The sequence below is a fragment of the Hibiscus syriacus genome, unplaced genomic scaffold, assembly GCF_006381635.1.
Source record: "Hibiscus syriacus cultivar Baekdansim isolate YM2019G1 unplaced genomic scaffold, ASM638163v2 tig00112864_pilon, whole genome shotgun sequence".
Lineage (NCBI taxonomy): Eukaryota > Viridiplantae > Streptophyta > Magnoliopsida > Malvales > Malvaceae > Hibiscus > Hibiscus syriacus.
This window is the reverse complement of record NW_024063414.1, coordinates 704768-724353: the sequence shown is the minus strand read 5'-3', so window position 1 is coordinate 724353 and position 19586 is coordinate 704768. Positions and strand designations below refer to the sequence as shown.

The following is a 19586-nucleotide window of genomic DNA, read 5'->3' as shown; positions in this document are numbered from 1 at the left end:
CCACAACATAGAAGCCAAGACTCGAGTGAGCATATCATAGGTAGGCGATCAATGCCAATTGCCTACGCAATGTAGATCCTCCGCTAATTACTGCTTGACAAATAAATCAATAGTCAAAATAAATCATAATACTATTTAATTATGAGATCATTAGTCTCCTCTAACAAGTCAGATTTGATCAAAGCTTATAACCCCACCGGTTTTAGACTTCAAGACTTAAGTATATTCTCATGATATGATGTGAGATTTAAAGATTTTATATGAAATTATTATTTTATGATATAATCAAACATTAATGTACACATAATTTCATATCAGAAGTATGGGTTTTAAAAAAATTATTAAACATTTACACAATGTTAAATTATAAAATTTTAGAATATATCAAAGAGAAAATAACCTCAGTGACCAAAAATGCCTTATAATATACGATTTTAACCAACTTTTTTTGGATTTACCAAAATGACCAACTAAATCGCAGTGCGATCGATAATTCGCAACGCGATCTCCGGTATCGCAAATCAGTTTCCAGGTTCGCAACGCGATTCTGACTATCACATTGCGATTTCCCAAATCCGCGTTGCGATTTACGTAAATCGCAACGCGATTCTGACTATCGCATTGTGATTTCCCAAATTCGCGTTGCGATTTACGTAAATCGTAATGCGAATACGTAAATCGCAATGCGATTTACATAGCGCCATTCGTATTAACGCGTATTTTTTTTCAAATTCCAAACACGAATATATTAATATATCGGAACAATGAACCGTAGGGATGGCAAACGGGTACAGTTTCGTGGATTCCGCACTTCATCCGCTCCAATTGGAGCGGGGATGGGTATAATTTTAGCGGGTAGTGAGCGGGTGTGGATTTATAAAGTAGTACCCGTCATGGGTGGTGGGCGGGTAATGGGTTTGAGACATTACCCGCCCCCGCATTCGCCCGCCCCACATCCGCCCGCCCAGCTAAATATCTATTAAATTTTGGACTATTATAAATTTAGGTGTAATTTTAGAGACTAATTTATAAATTTTAATATTATATAATATATAACATATAATTTAACCAAATATTAAATATATTTAGTCTTTAATCTAGTCTTTAATTAGGGAAATATTCGACTCTTTGATTAAACCCATGATCCCACTAACCACGTCATTTTCCATGTTCTTTAGCCCATGCTGCCCATCCAAACACAAATTAGCCGTACTATAAGCATTAACATCAAAAGCAGCAGTTTCCATATTCTTTAGCCCCTCAAGTCCCATATTATGCGCACTATGAGCATTAACATCGAAAGCAACACAACAATCCAGCTCTGCGACTACATGCTCCCTATAATATGTCTTCATAACATTCGTAGAGCCACTCCTCTGACAAATTGAAGCATGCGCTGCTACCCCATCACGAACTGTCTGGGAACCAACTCTAACATCCCATTAGTTTGCTGTCAGGTGGGTCTAGATGGGTATGTCGCTAGTGGGTAGTGGGTGTGGGGATGGATTTGAAAATGTACCCGCGTGGGCGGGTCTGGATTTGAAAATTTGTACCCATCATGGGTGGTGGGCGGGTGGTGGATTGAAAAATATTATGTGGGTATGGGGATGGGGGAGGGGGTATCCGCACCCGACCCGCCCGTTTTCCATCCCTACTGAACCGTCCACAGTATATCCCGTAATCGCAACTCATAACCTAAAACCCTAAATCACAACTCAGTCTCATCTCCATCTCTCACTCTCTAAGGCGACATTCGTCCCCATCTCCGACGAAATCAGTCCCCACGACGATAATAGTCTCCATCTCCGGCGAAATCATTAACGGTCAGAAATGGAAAATCAACCAAATCAACCACCGAGGGTTAGTTTTTTTTAATTATTTTTATTTTGAAATTTTTGCATTATTATTAGGTTTTTCATATTGAAATTGATGATAAGTTTACTGGTGTTTTCAATAATAGATTAACCATTTCACTTAGATTGCTTATATTCATTCGATTGCTGCCAATACTGCTAAACTGTTTAGTCTTTAACCCTGTGAAGATAGTATTTGTCTTTGTTTTGTCTTTTGGTTGAAGTAATACAATCCATTCAAGTTTCTTTCAATTTTAGTATTTGAAACCGAGAATGACTATCGCAACGAGTGAATCGCAACGCAAAAATGACTATCGCAATGCGAATTTGACTATCGCAACGAGAGAATCGCAATGCGATTTTCATTTCGCGTTGCGATAGTCAAATTCGCGTTGCGATAGTCATTTTCGTGTTGCGATTTAAAGTTTCAGAAACTATTCTTCTTCTGCAAATTGAAACTTGAATGAATTGCATTACTTCAACCAAAAAACAAATACTAAATTCACAGTGTTACAAATTTAAGTTTGAATAATAAACTACTACTCTTTATGTTTATTGTTCATATCTTCACAGTGTAGTTTTTGGTATATCTAAATTGGTATGTTTATTGTTTTTGCAGAACTTTTATTCGGCTCAATTGACCTTAAGAAATAAAGTAAGCATGGCCAAAACAATTGCGTCGAAGCTTTCACATGCACAAAGAAAAATATTTGAGGATATTTGCTTCAGGCCATAGTTGAAAGTACAACATCCGGGTGGAGATGCTATGTTGACCCATCTGTTTCTTCAAACCATGACTAGTGATCTACCAGAGACTATACAACGTCGTGATGAAGCGATATGGTTTGATTTTCCACCGGCTTATACGTGTTTTGGACGGGAGGAGTTTTGCTTAATCACCGGTCTACGCTTCGGACACGATGATGTAGATCGGTACACTAGACATATTACCCGCCTATCATGGTTTTCTCGGGTTTTTCCTGAGCAGTCAACGGAGAAGTCGAATTTACACGTGGAAGACTTGACGAGATTATTGAATAAGAAAAATGGTTTTACTTGGATGGATGACGTCGATGTTGTCCGAGTATGCCTTCTAATACTTTTGCAAGCCGTCTTTTTAGGCAGAGATGCCCGACAACCTATTCCTAATGATCTAATTAAATTTGTAGATGACCCTAAATGCATGGAACCTGTTTCCGTGGGGGTTCGTATCTATGGAGAGCTACATGGAATAAGTTGTCGTCTGCCTTTAATGATCGGAAAAGTTTGCGTGGCGATGGTTCCAAATACACTTTGTCAGGCTTTATTTGGGCCTTTAAGGTAATAATTTTTATATAATGTTTCCAAAATTATAATTAATTCTTTAACAATTACTAATGTTTGTTATTATATTGTTTGTAGATTTGGATATTTGAGGCCTTTCCCGCCATGCAGACATATGCATTAAAAACTTCTAATGATATTCCTAGGGCTATTTCCTGGAATAGGAAACGGTCCTTACAGCAATGGGAAGATTTACTACCGTATACTACAATAAATAATGTAAGTTAACACAAATACTACCATATGTTTATAAACAAGTTATTACTAGTACACGTTTAACTTTGTTTGAGCTTTTATATTGTTAGGAGGCCAACACTCCATTACAGAGGCTGACACCCACGGAAGTTGAGCTTGCCACTGATTGGTGGCAAGCTAGTAAGCTCTTTTTTGATGGCACGGATGATGAGCAGCCACCACTTCGAGAGCCATCACCTCACCCAGAGCCATCACCTGATCGACCCGAATATACACCTCCAACACGAGAGTCATCACCTATTTTGTCACATCATCGAGCCTCTTCTCCACCATCACCTCATGATAGGCGACCGACAAAGATGCTACGACTTTTATCTCCCTGTTCTCCACCTCCACGAGATGAGTTAGGGGAGTTACGTAATGAGTTAAATGCCTTGCGTGAGGAGGTCGGTACTTTACGTGATGACAATGGTACATGGCGTGTTGAGGTGTCTACTTTACGTGGTGAGGTAGCAGCTCTACGTGAGATTGTAGCATCGTTGCAGAACGAGGTTCATACTCTACGCAACGAGGTAAGTTTAATATTTTTCATGTTTAACTTGATGATAAATTTACTCGTAATTTCACTTAGATTGCTTAGTAAATTCATTCGGTTGCTGCCAATACTGTTTAACTGTTTATTCTTTAACCCTGTGAAGTTAGTATTTATTTTTGGTTGTCTTTTGGTTGAAGTAATGCAATCCATTCAAGTTTCAATTTGCAGAAGAAGAATAGTTTACTATCGCAATGCGAAAATGACTATCGCAACGCGAAAATGACTATCGCAACGAGAGAATCGTAATGCGAAAATGACTATCGCAATGCGAAAATGACTATCGTAATGCGAAAATGACTATCGCAATGCGAAAATTACTATCGCAACGAAAGAATCGCAATGCGAAATGAAAATCGCATTGTGATTCTCTCATTGCGATAGTCAAATTTGCATTGCGATAGTCATTTTCGCATTACGATAGTCATTTTTGCATTGCGATAGTCATTTTCGCATTACGATAGTCATTTTCAGATTCTATTCTTCTTCTGCAAATTGAAACTTGAATGAATTGAATTACTTCAACCAAAAGACAAATACTAACTTCACAGTGTTGAAAATTTAAGTTTCAAGAATAAACTACTACTCTTTATGTTGTCATTGAACCTGCACTAAACCTATATATTGTCCTTTTAAATGTTTATATAAGTGCTTACTTCTGGAATGTTATCTGATGCATTTTGTGAACAATGATATAATAATGACTTGGGTGAATACCGTGCAAGTTTGAAATATATTTGTCTTTGTTCTCACTGTTTAATATCATGTCTGTTTATTTACTGATTTATGTATTAATTTATTTTTAGCGGCCCGCCAAGGTGGATGCTCTACGTCGGGTTTTTCTTGCAAGATAGAGTTCACGCATCAGACGGCGTGCACGTGCCATTACGTCTCCGTTCACCCCAATAGTGCAAAGAATCCGTAAGAAAAAGCCCGACTCATCTGTCATCATTCAAGAGGCCTCCCCTATCGTTCAAGAGGCCCCTATCATCCCTCAAGAGTCCCCTCCCACCGTTTAATAGGCCACTGTCATCGTTGAAGAGGTCCCTCCCAACATTCTAGAGCCCGATTCATACGGCGTAATATATCGAATTATTGAGAAGCCCCCTCACGTGCCAGACATGATGGATGACTGTTGGCTTTCGTATAAGTTACCGTCCAGTACCATTCCGGCAGATGAAGTGGAGAGGAAACAACTACCGGAAACAATTCTGGATAATACCCTTTGGGCTAAGACCGCAGTTGATTTTTATCTACATGAGCAGAGCCAAGGGTGTTACGCTGACATATACAAACTCAACGATGATATGCATTTGTTGATTGAACGGTCTTGGTGGGGTGTATTATTAGGGGTTGAAGACAACGGCTATTTCGATGTGCGGGTAAGTCTTATATTTCCTATATTTCAGTTTGATTAATTTTTTTTAAAATTTATGTAATTCACTAATATATGTCTTTTTTTGTAAAACAGCATATTGATGCATGGGTGACACGTCTTCTAATTGTAAGGAAATTGAAGAAAAATATTAAAAAAACACGATATACAATTATGCCGACGTCTTTTCACATAGTTCACTTGAAGAATCAACGACAGGAATCATATGTGTTGGCTAATGGACAAGCTAAACTTTATCCTGCATGGTGGGAGGTCGATAAGGTTAGTATATTTGTTTAAATATTTTAAGGGTGTTCATAAATAAGTGCGCAATTTGAATTATTACATTTCGATGCAGGTGTTTATCCCTGTTTTAGACCGTACTCATTGGCTTCTCGTCGAGCTTCAGCTCCCATCCCTAAAGACAATAGTATATGACATCATGATAAATTACATATCATTGTCTGATTTGAGAGATATGATTAAGGGATGGAGCTCTCATTTGGCTAAATTCTTGGATGCAATTGATTATTGGACTAAGTCTGGAAACAAGAAGCCAAAGAAGTTCAATGTTACAGTTATCAGAGACGAGACCGCACCACAACAAACGAAGGAAGCCAGAGGGGATTGTGGTCCTCTCGTATGCATGTGCTTGGAGCGTTTGACGACAGGAAGTACACATTTTCTACCTCCCACCGATAGAGATAGAGGTGCAGTAGGCTTGTGGTTTCGGTATTTTATGGCTAGAGCGATATATGCGAGACGCTGCCTACCTGCATCCGCGTTATGAAAGTGTCCATAAACAATTTGTAAGTCAAATGCAAGTGTTGTTAAACATATTTACTCTTTTTGGTTTGAAAATGTTTGGTTAAGTAGCTAGAATTCAATAATTTGATGTTTGTAGGTTTTAGATGTGTAGAAAGTGTTGTTGATTCAATGTTTGGTTTCTGCAGGTTAATCCTGAAGTGAGCTGCGTGAAATGGATGTATGGGTGCAAAAGTTGATTTCATTATTATTTTTTGATTGTTTAATTGATTTGTAAAAGATGATTTGTAAATGTTGATTTGTTTAATTGATGTGTACATAATATTTGTGCTTGTTTAATTGATTGAAATGTAATAGTTGATTTGTTGATTTCAATCTGCATTATGTTGAATGCAAAACAGACTATCGCAACGCGGAAATGACTATCGCAATGAGAGAATCGCAATGCGAAATGAAAATCGTAACGAGTGAATCGTAATGCGAAAATGAAAATCGCAACGCGAAACTAATTTCGCGTTGCGATTTTCATTTTCGATTTGTTTAATTGATGTGTACATAATATTTGTGCTTGTTTAATTGATTGAAATGTAATAGTTGATTTGTTGATTTCAATTTGCATTATGTTGAATGCAAAACAGACTATCGCAACGCGGAAATGACTATCGCAACGAGAAAATCGCAATGCGAAATGAAAATCGCAACGAGTGAATCGCAATGCAAAAATGAAAATCGCAACGCGAAACTAATTTCGAGTTGCGATTTTCATTTTCGCATTGCGATTCACTCGTTGCGATTTTCATTTCGCATTGCGATTCTCTCGTTGCGATAGTCATTTCTGCATTGCGATAGTCAATTCCGCATTGCGATAGTCATTTCCGTGTTGCGATAGTCATATTCCCGTTGCGATTTCCGCGTTGCGATAGTCAAATGAATGTCTAATAAGTGATAACAACTGAACATATCATAACAATGAAATTGTGGTGGAACCATTAAATTTTGAGCACCATAAACTGGGGTTGAAAAACTTAGTTGATTACTACCCGCTACTGACCCAACTTCACTACTTCTAGGTTCAACAACATACAATGTAACATCATCACTTGAAACACTAATGTAAGCAATGAATCGTTCAACATCTTCATTGTCGGTTAACAAATAAACTTTACCATTTCTCTGATAAGATAGCCTAAATCCACTTAGGGGCTCTAAATTCAATTTATTTGCAACACGTAACATTAGAGTTTCATAAGTTAACTTTTTAATGACAGTTTTAGTTGAAGATTCATGGGTAAAGGCATATATTGTATAACACTATGAACATTCTCCCATGACCCTCCAAAACATAAATCTATCCAAACATGATCAACATTAGATGATTTCATTATTGTAAATTAATTTACTAAACAAACGAGCTGCGAAACTAAAACCTGTTGCCGGATGGGGAAGGATGTCATTGGATATAGGAACGGATGTCACCAGAGAGAGTGATAGATGGAGATGGAATGAGTTGTGATTTAGGGATTTAGATTATGAGTTGATGCTGCTGCGTAGTTATATACCCAAAACATTTGTGTTGCGAAATTAAAACATATTGCGAATTCAGAAATCGAGTTGCGAATTTGAAATTCAGTATTGCGATAGTCAGAATCTCATTGCGATTTACGTAATCGCATTGCGATTTAGGAAAATCGCAACGCGATTTTGGGAAATCGCAATGCGATAGTCAGAATCGCGTTGCGAATCTGGAAACTGATTTGCGATACCGGAGATCGCGTTGCGAATTATCGATCGCATTGCGATTTAGTTGGTCATTTTGGCAAATCCAAAAAAAATTGGTTAAAATCGTATATTATAAGGCATTTTTTGTCACTGAGGTTATTTTCTCTATATCAAATTAGATTACCAATATAAATATAAAAATAAATAATTAACTTATATAAAAATTTGAATTTTTCAAGAAATATAATGATTTCTTTCAATATTCCTTGGTCTATCCTTGTAACCAAAGATAGTAGGGAAGGAATTAGGAAGCATGCATATGTTATCGTGGGTAAAACATGTTAATGATCAAAATGTAATTCATTTCATAATGCAATTTAATTATATTGTAAATAATTTTAAATTGGGTTTTGGAAAAGACATTTTGTTCTTATTATTTAGCCTATAAATAGTGGATAATTTTACTATTTTGATAAATATGCATAAGCAAATGACATTTTCTTTGAAACATTCTATTTGTTTTCGTTAACTTTTTATAGCTTTGTTTTGAGTTTTGAGTTTTGAGAGAAGAGTAATATTATCAAAGTCTACTTCGTCTTTTGGATGTACGAAATTTGGAGAGTTGTGTTAACTTCGAGGGACATTCATCTATTATAACGATTACATACATTAAGGCGATTTCGTTTTTAAAATAGTGAAATACCACAACACAATTATCGTTCTGTTTGATTATTTTATTTAATATTTTCAATTCAATAACAATACCTCGACATATAGCCGTTTGTTTTCCAACATAACATAGATCAGATATATGATCATCTTTTAAACTCAGATAAATAATAATTAAAAAAAAAACAATTTTTTAGAAATTTTGGATAAAATATATCAAAATCATTCATTTATGTTAAATTATTATTTTGCAAGAACAAAGCGACTTCAATGTTGCAATAATTGTTATTATTCTTTTAGATAATGGGTTCAAGCACCGCCTACGTAGAGAGATTTATGAGTGTTAATTATCAAAATAATCATTATATTTCATTAAATTATCAAAAATTATAATTAATTTTTATAAAATTTTACAATTATTATAACATTATAATGACTTTTATCGTAATAAGTCAATGAATTCAATACTTATTTTTATAACTTTTGAAAGTTTAATAATCAAACTGATTATTCAAGTATTATCGAGTGTTCTTCGATGTATTTTACCCAAATTTTATGTTCTTTATAGAAAATTACGGCCATGAAAAGCTTTGAGTAGTGAAGCAAAAGCACGAAGAACTCATGGCCAAACGCCAAGCACTTTGACGGTCGCTGTAAAACCCGGGGCGTGAGTTCGGACAGAGCGTTCGTCGGTGCAGATCTTGGTGGTAGTAACAAATATTGAAATGAGAACTTTGAAGTTTGAAGAGGGGAAAGGTTCCATGTAATCACCAAACACTTATGAAATGATCATGTACCAACAAAAGATTCTGATAGGATATTATCAATTGTCGTTTGTTCTCCTTCAATCTTTGTTATTCTCGACTCCGCCGCGAAGAGGAGTCATTCTTTGTTATTCCCGACTCCGTCGCGAAGAGGAGTAATTATTTGTTATTATTGACTTCCTCTTGAAGAGAAGTCAATCTACCGTACGTCAGACTTAATATACGGTTAAGGAAAGACGTTACCAGTTTTATTATTATTTTGTAATAAAATTTATAAAAAATGTCCAAAAACTTTATTATTTATACATAAAACATTAATGTTTTTTAACATTTATGGTAAACTGCCCAATAATAACAAAACTTGTAGAAATAATAATGTTTCCGGTAGTTTTTTTACCGATTTTGTTAAAAAATAATAACAAAACCGGTAGCGTCTTTCCTTAGCCGTATATTAAGCATGCCACACGTGAGACTTTTTTTGAGTAGCACCTAATATGGCCGACACCAACACAGTTCGAGTGGGCGTTTTTACCCAAAAATCACCCTAACAGATTGTAATTACCTGTCAGCCATCGTTTCAGAAAATTTTACCGATCTAATACCCTTTGTAGAAAGGCACAGATGATGATTCGCGCCTTACGCTTATGTGGCGCCATGTGAGGTAAGGCGTGGATGATGATCCATGCCTTTCTGGGATGGGTGCTAGATCCGTAAAATTTTCTGAAACAGTGTCTGACAAGTAATTAATTTCTGTTATGATAATTTTTGCGTAAAAACGCCACATAATATTAAGGAAGTAATTGTAATTTGTTTGCCGGAAAAAAAGCTAAAATTTAATTAGCCAATTATTTTCATTTTCTGCTTTTTAAAAAATTAAGTCTTATAATCATAAAGAACATCACGTGCCTTTCACACTTATCATTTTCTTCAAATAATTTTTTTCTTTTTTTAATAATTTTTTCATTAAAACCTGAAAATAAGATAATACAAAACATTTTTTCTTCAATAATAATAATAATAATAATAATAAAGAAAAATAGTGCCAATAAACTTTGTATCGTCTCTTGATTTTGTCATTATTTAACAAATATTTTTGTGTTGAATACGTTTTAAAATTTAATTGAGCTTCAAAGTTATTTTTAGATACGTTGAGATAATATATATATATATATATATGTCGAGTATAAAATTCTTATAAATCTATATTTTAATATGTTTTTGATACACTGATTGAAGGAATAATTAGTGAATTCTTATAAACAACGATTGGTTTAAGGGGATACTCTATTTAAGGGGATGACGCACATTTAAAGGTACACTAGCATAAACTCATTAAATTTTTATTAATGTGCGATTCCAGTAAAATAATACAAATTAATGACTCAAATATCAAAATAAAACAGATTAAAAATATAATAATAAAAAGTAATTTTTTACAAATCAATGATGAAAATAAAACATATTAAAATATTTGATATAATTATAACTCATGTATTTTCAATTATTATTTTAAAAATCAATTATAAATAATGATAAAATATTTTTCATTATTATCATTGTCATCGACCAATTAATGGAGTATATATATGAGTTATAATTCAAATTAATCATTTATTATGCTATTATTAAAATTAATTAAGAAAAATCATGGTAAAATGTTTCTAAAAGAAAAGTATAAATGCATACATAAAAATCTAAATATTTTCATTTCTTTTGTGTTACTCTCCAAATTTGTAACAAAATTCAATAAAAAGAAGAAGATAAAGCTAAAAAATATCACCTATATATTTAAAATATTCTTTCTAATATCAAGTTTAAAAATATAAAATAAATATTAAATTTTAATTTTATTAAAAATGAATACACATTATTAACTATTGTTAAAAAATAATAATTAATGAATAACAATTCATTTGATCCCTCAATTGTAATTAAAAGTTTATTTTAATATTTTTTATGTCTTTAAATTTAAAAAGTTAAGAAATTGTTCAAAAATATAAGAAATATTTTATAATTTTTTAAATTATAAAATATTTATTATTATCATTATCATCACTATCATCATCATTATTTTGAAAAAGAAATATTAATTATAAAATTTTTATAAAATTATTCATATTTTAAATTACTTACTCTCAAAGTTTTTCTAGACTATACGTATATGGTTTTAAAAAGGTCAAAAGGGCATTAAAAAGGATAAAATGGTAATTAGTAGACATAATTGTATTGTGTAATTTCATGCAAAAACCAAAACTTGTTGAGTTATAAAATAATTTGCAAAAACATATTTAAAAATTTAGTGCATAGTTTTTTTACACAAAAAATAAAGAAAATTGGCATTTTTACAAAAAAATCACCCTAATAAAAATTTATTTCCTGTTAGATATCGTTTTAAATTTTTTTACGTATCTAGTACCTATTCCAGAAAGACACAGATCATCAATCGCGTCTTACCCCACTTGACGCCACATCAACATTAGGCAATGATCATTATTCATGCCTTTTTTATAAAGGATATTAGATCGGTAAAATTTTCTGATACGGTATTTGATAGATAATTAATTTATGTCGGAATAATTTTGTTGGTAAAAACGCCCTTAGAGTGGGCAGCAAATGTTTTTACATAAAATAAACTTCTAGTGGGTTTAAAGCAATATTAATAAGCATAAACAAGTGTTGATGAAGCATTGATTTAATGATAAAATTAAAATGTTCTAATCTTAATATCTTAAGTTCAAGTTTTATTGTATTTAAATATGAAATATAAATTTGAGTCCAACTTCGTATCGATTTTTTATTAAGTTAATGTGTTTATAAAGTAGTATATGTTTTAAATACTCTCAAACCATTTGATAATGCACGATCAATCACCTGCAATTACTAATGTCCGAACTTATTTAAACTCCTATTATAATTATTTAAACTCCAATTTTTTTCACATGAAAAACAAATAAATTCATTAATTAAAAATGGGAGCCAGCTTAGCATTTATATATTTAAAAATATTATTTTCAAATTGTGTTTTAGGTACAACTAACAAAAAGAAAGTTATGTTGTAATAATTAAACCATGGGAGGGTGAATATTAAATAGTTTTTTTTTTTAAAAAAGGTACCAATTTAAAATAAAAATGTTTAAATTTTTAAATTTTAAACATATTTAATATGCTTAAAAATTTTATTTCAAACTTATTAAATATCATTTTAAAATATGAAAAATTTACTAAATATGTTATACAGAATAAAAATAAATAAATAATTATTACGAAAACTTGATTCGAAAAACTTTACACGAAGTTTTGGTCAAAATGTTGAAGGGCAAAGTTGACAATAGAGTGATAAAGGAAAGGGTATTAATGTCAAATAAGGGAATGAAATCTGTGGCTTGTCGCATGTCATTTTCCAAAAGATATGTGATGTTGATTTTTTAGAACCTCAAAGCAATTTTTTAGTTTATTTTAATTATTAGGATAAAATATAAATTTTAATAATTAAATTTTATTCTTTTTTATATTTTATTTATTATAATTTAATTTTCTTATTAAATTGATTTTTTAATACTTAATCGTTTTTCACTAACAACTAGTTTTTAATGGGTAAATTACTAATTTAATCACTGAATTCTACTCAATCTCCCATTTCGTTAACAATACTTCTAATTATTATCAATTTGACCACTAAACTTTATGATTATTATCAATTTGACCACTAAACTTTATGCATTGGATTTTTTTATCACTCCTCTCTTAGCAACAAAAAGTCATGTCATAACGCTGTTAGTAAAAAACGACTGAGTGACAAAAAAACACACAATGTATTAAGTTCAATGAGAAAATTGAAAAGATATAAAATACAGTGAGTGAAATAGGAGATAATAAAATTTAGTTGATAAACTTATAATCTACCCTAATTATTATTATATGATTTAACTTCACGGTTTCTTCAATAAAATCTAGCATCCCAATGAAAACACAATATAAATAATTATTTAATGAATTTACCATAAATTCTTTGAATTTTAAAAGTTCGAAGAGGGAGGGAGGGTTTATTAATGTAGAGTTTGTCTTAGAGGGAGACAACAGCGTATCTGCAAAAAATCCAAGAAATTCGATTCAGTTGATGAAGAAATCTGGGTAAATTATATAATTGTTTTAAAACTAAAATAAAATAAAAAATAGTAAAATAAGAGGAAGTAAGCCCCACAGCACAGATCAAAGGACGACCAAAGAAAAAAAAATAACACCGGGTAGTAGTATATGTAAAATATTTATTCAATGTGCTGTATCTATGATACCATTTCAAATGACCCCATTTCATCCTCCAAAGATCCTTAACTTTATCTTTAATTTCCTCTTCTTTCTGGTCTTTGCTGTGAGTGCTCGCTGGTCAATCTGCAGAATTTGATTTTAATATAAAGGAAAAACAGTGAACTGTCTGTGAAGTGTGAACGTGTTCGTCGTTCTCTTGGTTGTCCTCAAACACCTTTCACACTCGGAAGGAAACATGATTAGTGTTGTTTCCCTGTAAAAAAAAACCTTTTTTTTATATTGGCACCAGAGAAAGAAGAAAGGAAAAAAAACCCCTTTTTTATTATTGGCGGTGAGAGATGATGAGAAATAGTCTTTGGAGTTTGAGCTTTTCTCTTACATCTTTTGAGAGCCACGCTTGTGTCTGAGAATAGAAAAGTCTTCCCCTTTAATTCTTAAGAGTTCATTTCTTTGTTCAAGCTCAGATATGGAGTTGGTGTCAAAGAAGGAAGAAAGAACAAGTTGAAATTAGCGGTTTAGTTGGTTTTGGTGATGGGTCTAAAGTTGCAACGGAGCCAGCAGCAGCACCACTCGGTGGCTGTCAAAATGATTGAGCAAATGGGGAGCAAAAGAGGGTACACATTTATTCAGGCCAACAGGGCTTGGTTGCCCAAATTTCTTTTGCTCTGGGTAATGGTGATGGCCTTTTTGAGCACTTGGATCTACAAAAAAATGGATGCTGACAACAAACTTAGGAGGAAAGAGGTGTTGAGTAGCATGTGCGACGAGAGGGCAAGGATGTTGCAAGATCAATTCAGTGTTAGTGTTAACCATGTTCACGCCTTGGCCATCCTTATTTCCACTTTTCATTACTACAAGAATCAATCTGCTATTGATCAGGTTTAGCCTTCTTGTTCATATAAATTTGGAAATTTCTATTTAAGTTTGAGAAGAAAAAAAAACCTTTGTAGAGCTTAGTGTGGTTGATCTTATGTTCTTTTAGTTCATATTTGTTGAGATTTTAGAATACTAAAAATGACAGCTTTGGATTATTGCTGTTTCTGATTGTGCACTTTGTGTTGTTTTTTGTGCGTGTGTGTGCAAGAAATGCAGGAGACTTTTGCTGAGTACACTGCAAGAACCGCATTCGAGAGGCCATTGCTGAGTGGGGTGTCCTATGCAGAAAGAGTAGCGCACTCGGAGAGGGAGGAATTCGAGAGGCAGAACGGCTGGACGATAAAGACGATGCAGAGGGAACATTCTCCTGTTCGAGACGAGTATGCTCCGGTGATACTCTCTCAAGCAACCGTCTCCTATATCGAATCGCTCGATATGATGTCTGGGGATGTATGTGGTTTGTTATATACAATCTGCTTATCATAAGTTCTAAGCTTTTTACCTTTAGTTTGATATTTAAATTCGGTATTCGGTTCGAATCACATTGCCCGTGTTGCTTTGTGCAGGAAGACAGGGAAAACATCTTGAAGGCTAGGGCTACTGGGAAAGCTGTCCTAACTAGCCCCTTCAGGCTTCTCGGTTCCCATCATCTAGGTGTTGTGTTGACATTGCCCGTTTACAGATCCAAGCTCCCAACAAGGCCAACGGTGGAAGAGCGCATTGAAGCAACTGCAGGGTAAGTTGTAGGCTTTTGCTACTAGAGTTGGCGAATACATTCGACATAGTTTTGAAATTTATCGGTCAAACCAAACTGAAAAACGTCACTAGATAGTTTGAGAGTGGTTAGAAGAAAAGTTTGTAGTCTATATCAAATGCAATTGTATTAGAATGAACACTTCAAATGGGGAAAAAAGGGTTTAGACTTTTGTTAATGTTATCAATGCTGATGGAGTTAGTTATTCGAAGGTAGATAAGTAAATCCGAAAAAATGTACAGTTCTCCACACTTTTTGCTTAATAAAACAGGCCTAATTGCTTCAGTTAGTTCGTTTCTTTATTAGCGAATTGTTGATTTCGTTATGCATAAAAAATAACTTGTAACGCAGATACCTCGGTGGAGCCTTTGATGTGGAGTCTCTGGTGGAGAATCTGCTCGGGCAACTTGCTGGAAATCAAGCGATTTTAGTGAATGTGTATGACATTACTAACTCTTCCAATCACCTGATCATGTATGGCCACCAAAATCAAGATGGTGACTCGGCTCTGTTGTATGAAAGCAAGCTCGATTTCGGAGATCCGTTCAGGAAGCATACAATGATATGTAGGTGAGTGAAAAACCAGTTTGTTATTCATGAAGTTTACGGAATGAAAGTTGTTGATTTTACAAGCGGCTTAGTCATCGGCTTTTTCGAGCAGATATCATCAGAAGGCACCTACGTCGTGGACGGCGCTGACCACCGCTTTCTTATTCTTTGTGATATGCTTATTAGTTGGCTATATCTTATATGGTGCAGCTATACACATTGTTAAAGTTGAAGACGATTTCCATGAAATGCAAGAACTGATGGTTCGAGCCGAAGCTGCGGATGTTGCCAAATCGCAGGTATGTTTCTAAGTATACGTAACAACACATTGTTGACTACTAATTTCCAAGCTAAAACTAATTATGATGTGTTCTTTTTGCAGTTTTTAGCAACAGTTTCTCATGAAATCAGGACTCCGATGAATGGTATCCTCGGTATGTTCTGAATATCTCAAGTTCTCTTTGAAATATGGGCATTAACTGATGTTAAGCAGCAATGTTTTGGTGACTTTTTGAATGGTTGCAGGGATGCTTGCTTTGCTTTTGGATACGGATTTAAGTTCAACTCAAAGGGATTATGCTCAGACCGCTCAGGTCTGTGGAAAGGCACTGATAACATTGATAAACGAGGTGCTCGATCGGGCCAAAATCGAAGCTGGAAAATTGGAGATGGAAACCGTCCCCTTCAACCTTCGATCTATCCTAGATGATGTGCTGTCTTTATTTTCCGATAAGTCTAGGAACAAAGATGTCGAGGTAATTCTAGATAGAATTAATGGAAAATCTAACACTTCATTTTTCGGTTTATTTAGTTCCTACAGGCAGTGGATGCCTATGATAGGAGAAGGAAAAACCTTATGGTTTATAAGAGCTTGAACTAACTCGGTGCCTTCTTTTTTTCTGTTTTCCTATCTACAAATGGTCATGTTCCTGATGCATACAATGACTCGAATACGTGTAATTGTTCGGGAACTGAAGTTGGCTGTCTTTGTTTCCGATAAAGTTCCAGAAATGGTTATGGGAGATCCGGGAAGATTCCGACAGATTATTACGAATCTTGTTGGGAACTCTGTTAAAGTAAGTTGGTTGCTTTATCTTCACTCATTTTGGCTTTCAGTAGGTGGTATATATCTATGTTGGTCCGACTTTTCATTTTATTGTGATTTTGACAGTTTACCGAACGGGGACACATATTTGTTAAAGTTCATCTAGCGGAAAACACGAAGCCCGCAGTCGATGCAAAATCTGAAACTTGTTTGAATGGACGGTTGGATGAAGGTGTGCCGATATCAGGTGCACACCAGTTTACAACCTTGAGTGGTTATGAAGCAGCCGATGAGCGGAACAGTTGGGATTCCTTCAAGCATTTAGTTTCCTACGATGAATCGCGATACGACGCCTCGATAAACATGACGGTTCCTGGTGAAACTTCTCAGAGTGTCACTTTGATGGTATCCGTAGAAGATACGGGTATCGGGATCCCTTTAATTGCCCAGGATAGGGTTTTCATGCCGTTTATGCAGGCAGATAGTTCAACTTCGAGAAATTACGGCGGGACGGGCATAGGCTTGAGCATTACCAAGTGTTTGGTTGAGCTAATGGGTGGTCACATAAGCTTCATTAGCCGGCCACAAGTCGGAAGCACATTCTCGTTCACAGCAGATTTTGGGAGATGTAAAAAAGCTTCGTTTAATGACATGAAAAACGATCTTCCTTCTAGTTTCCGAGGATTGAAAGTAACAGTAGTTGACGGAAAACCGGTTAGAGCTGCCGTAACTCGATACCACTTGAAGAGACTTGGCATACTCGCTGAGGTTGCAAGTAGTGTAAAGATAGCAGTTTCTGCATGTGGGAACAACGGCTCTTCATGCGTGTAAGTCGAATTCCTGTTTAGAATCGAGAAAATCTTATCGTTGATCCAAAATTCGAACTTTCTACACTAATATAATGTTCTAACATAGTTGAATATTGCAGAAGTAAAATCCAGCCGGATATAATTCTCGTCGAGAAAGATTTATGGCTTTCCGGGGAAGATGGCGGTTTGAGCTCACTGATGTTGAATGGACATGCGTTTAAGTCGCCTAAAATGATTCTTCTTGCGACAAATATTACTAATGCCGAGCTTGAGAAAGCAAAGGCAGCCGGTTTTGCAGACACTACGATTTTGAAACCTATGAGGGCAAGTATGGTGGCTGCATGTCTTCAACAGGTGCTTGGGATCGGTACGAAGAGCCAGGCGGGAAAAGACATGCCGAATGGATCTCTTCGGAGCTTACTTTGTGGGAAGAAAATATTAGTAGTTGATGACAACATGGTAAACCGGAGAGTTGCTGCTGGTGCATTGAAGAAGTTTGGAGCTGCCGTGGAATGTGCCGAGAGTGGAAAAGTTGCACTAAAACTTCTTCAGATTCCGCACTCATTCGACGCATGCTTCATGGACATTCAGATGCCGGAAATGGACGGGTAGGTAATTATGTATATTATGTCTCTCTCGACGATCAATATACCGATACTAAAGGGAGAAAGAAGTGTGTATGTGTTGCTGTCATATAATATCCTGAACTTTTATTTCAGGTTCGAGGCAACACGTCGGATTCGAATGACGGAGAGTCAAGCAAACAAACAAATGAATGGAGGCGGCATAGACAAAGGACTTGCCCGGAAAGGCGAGTTGCACGTCCCGATATTAGCCATGACGGCTGATGTAATTCAGGCCACCTATGACGAGTGCCTTAGATGTGGGATGGATGGATATGTCACAAAGCCCTTTGAGGAAGAAAATCTCTACCAGGCAGTAGCCAAGTTCTTCAAAGCCCAACCGATCTCGGACTCGTAGCCGAACACCTTGCACCCGCGTTGGCAAAGTGAACACAACCAAAAGCGAGGAATATGATCCGACCGGACATTTTCGGCTAACTTTTTTTCCCCAATCCTGCTGGTGCATTTTTTGTTAAAACGCTGCATGTAGATCGCATAAGTTCCCGAGAATTCTCGACTGCATCGAAATCACACGAGTGTTGGACGATGATTTCTAACCCGAACTCCGATTTTTGGATTCGAATTCGAGTATTTGTATACTACCACAGGAAACTACATCCCTATGTGTTTGCTGTATAGATCTTTACGAAGGGGATGCTTTGATTTTCTCTTGGGACTTTGAGAACTTGTGCTAGGAAATTGAGTTCTGATTTTTATGATTTTTTTTATATCAACTTTGATGGAGTTTTCGAATATATATATATATATATATATATTATGTAAGTTACTATGAAAATTACAATTTCTAATATATTTTTTATACGTACTCGTAAATTTATAACAAAATATTATCTCAATATGTATTTTTTGCGTAATTACTACATTTTCACACTTGCCTTAATTATGCTTTTTCTTAGAAAAAGGCTCTTTTAAGTATTTTTTTTATTAATTTAATAATAAATATTCAAATAACAACATGTGAATCCAAAATCCTTGGAGATAGCAAGTATTTTTAAAGTAAATTATGTATTTAGTGTTTAAATTATTAATTTTGATATGTTTTAGTACCTAAGCTTTTAATTTTTTTAAATCATATCTAACGTTTAATTTTCATTTCATTTTAGTACCCGTTATTAAAAACTTAACGCATTTAGTGTCTAAACTATCAATTTTAGTTCGTTTTAGTACCTAAACTTTCAATCTTTTCAAAACTTAACGTTAAATTTTGAACGAGTACTAAAATGAAACAAAAATTACAGTTTTTAACCGTGAGATACTAAAATGAAACAAAAACTAAACTTTAAGTATGATTTAAAAAAATTGAAAGTTTAAATATTAAAACGGATTAAAACTAATAGTTTAGGTACTAAATTAGTAATTTAATTTTTTTATTTCATTACTCATCAAAT

At 34.5% G+C, this 19586-nt stretch overlaps 1 protein-coding gene across 1 annotated transcript; it reads left to right on the top strand.

The window, feature by feature from the left end:
* Positions 1–13660: 13660 nt before the first annotated feature.
* LOC120184289 (histidine kinase 4-like) lies at positions 13661–18906 on the top strand. Its single transcript, XM_039188790.1, has 11 exons — positions 13661–14400; positions 14614–14847; positions 14964–15133; positions 15503–15721; positions 15813–15999; positions 16083–16134; positions 16226–16455; positions 16678–16776; positions 16872–17572; positions 17674–18162; positions 18274–18906. Exons 1-11 carry the CDS (start codon positions 14053–14055, stop codon positions 18533–18535), a joined length of 2991 nt encoding a protein of 996 aa, XP_039044721.1. The 5' UTR covers positions 13661–14052; the 3' UTR covers positions 18536–18906.
* Positions 18907–19586: the final 680 nt, after the last annotated feature.

Bases quoted from the DNA above. Each gene is read 5' to 3' on its own strand.
- LOC120184289 (XM_039188790.1), top strand. From the start codon at position 14,053: ATGGGTCTAAAGTTGCAACGGAGCCAGCAGCAGCACCACTCGGTGGCT. The intron at 14,401-14,613 runs GTTTAGCCTTCT...CAAGAAATGCAG, and splicing joins ATCAATCTGCTATTGATCAG to GAGACTTTTGCTGAGTACAC. The intron at 14,848-14,963 runs GTATGTGGTTTG...TGCTTTGTGCAG, and splicing joins TCGATATGATGTCTGGGGAT to GAAGACAGGGAAAACATCTT.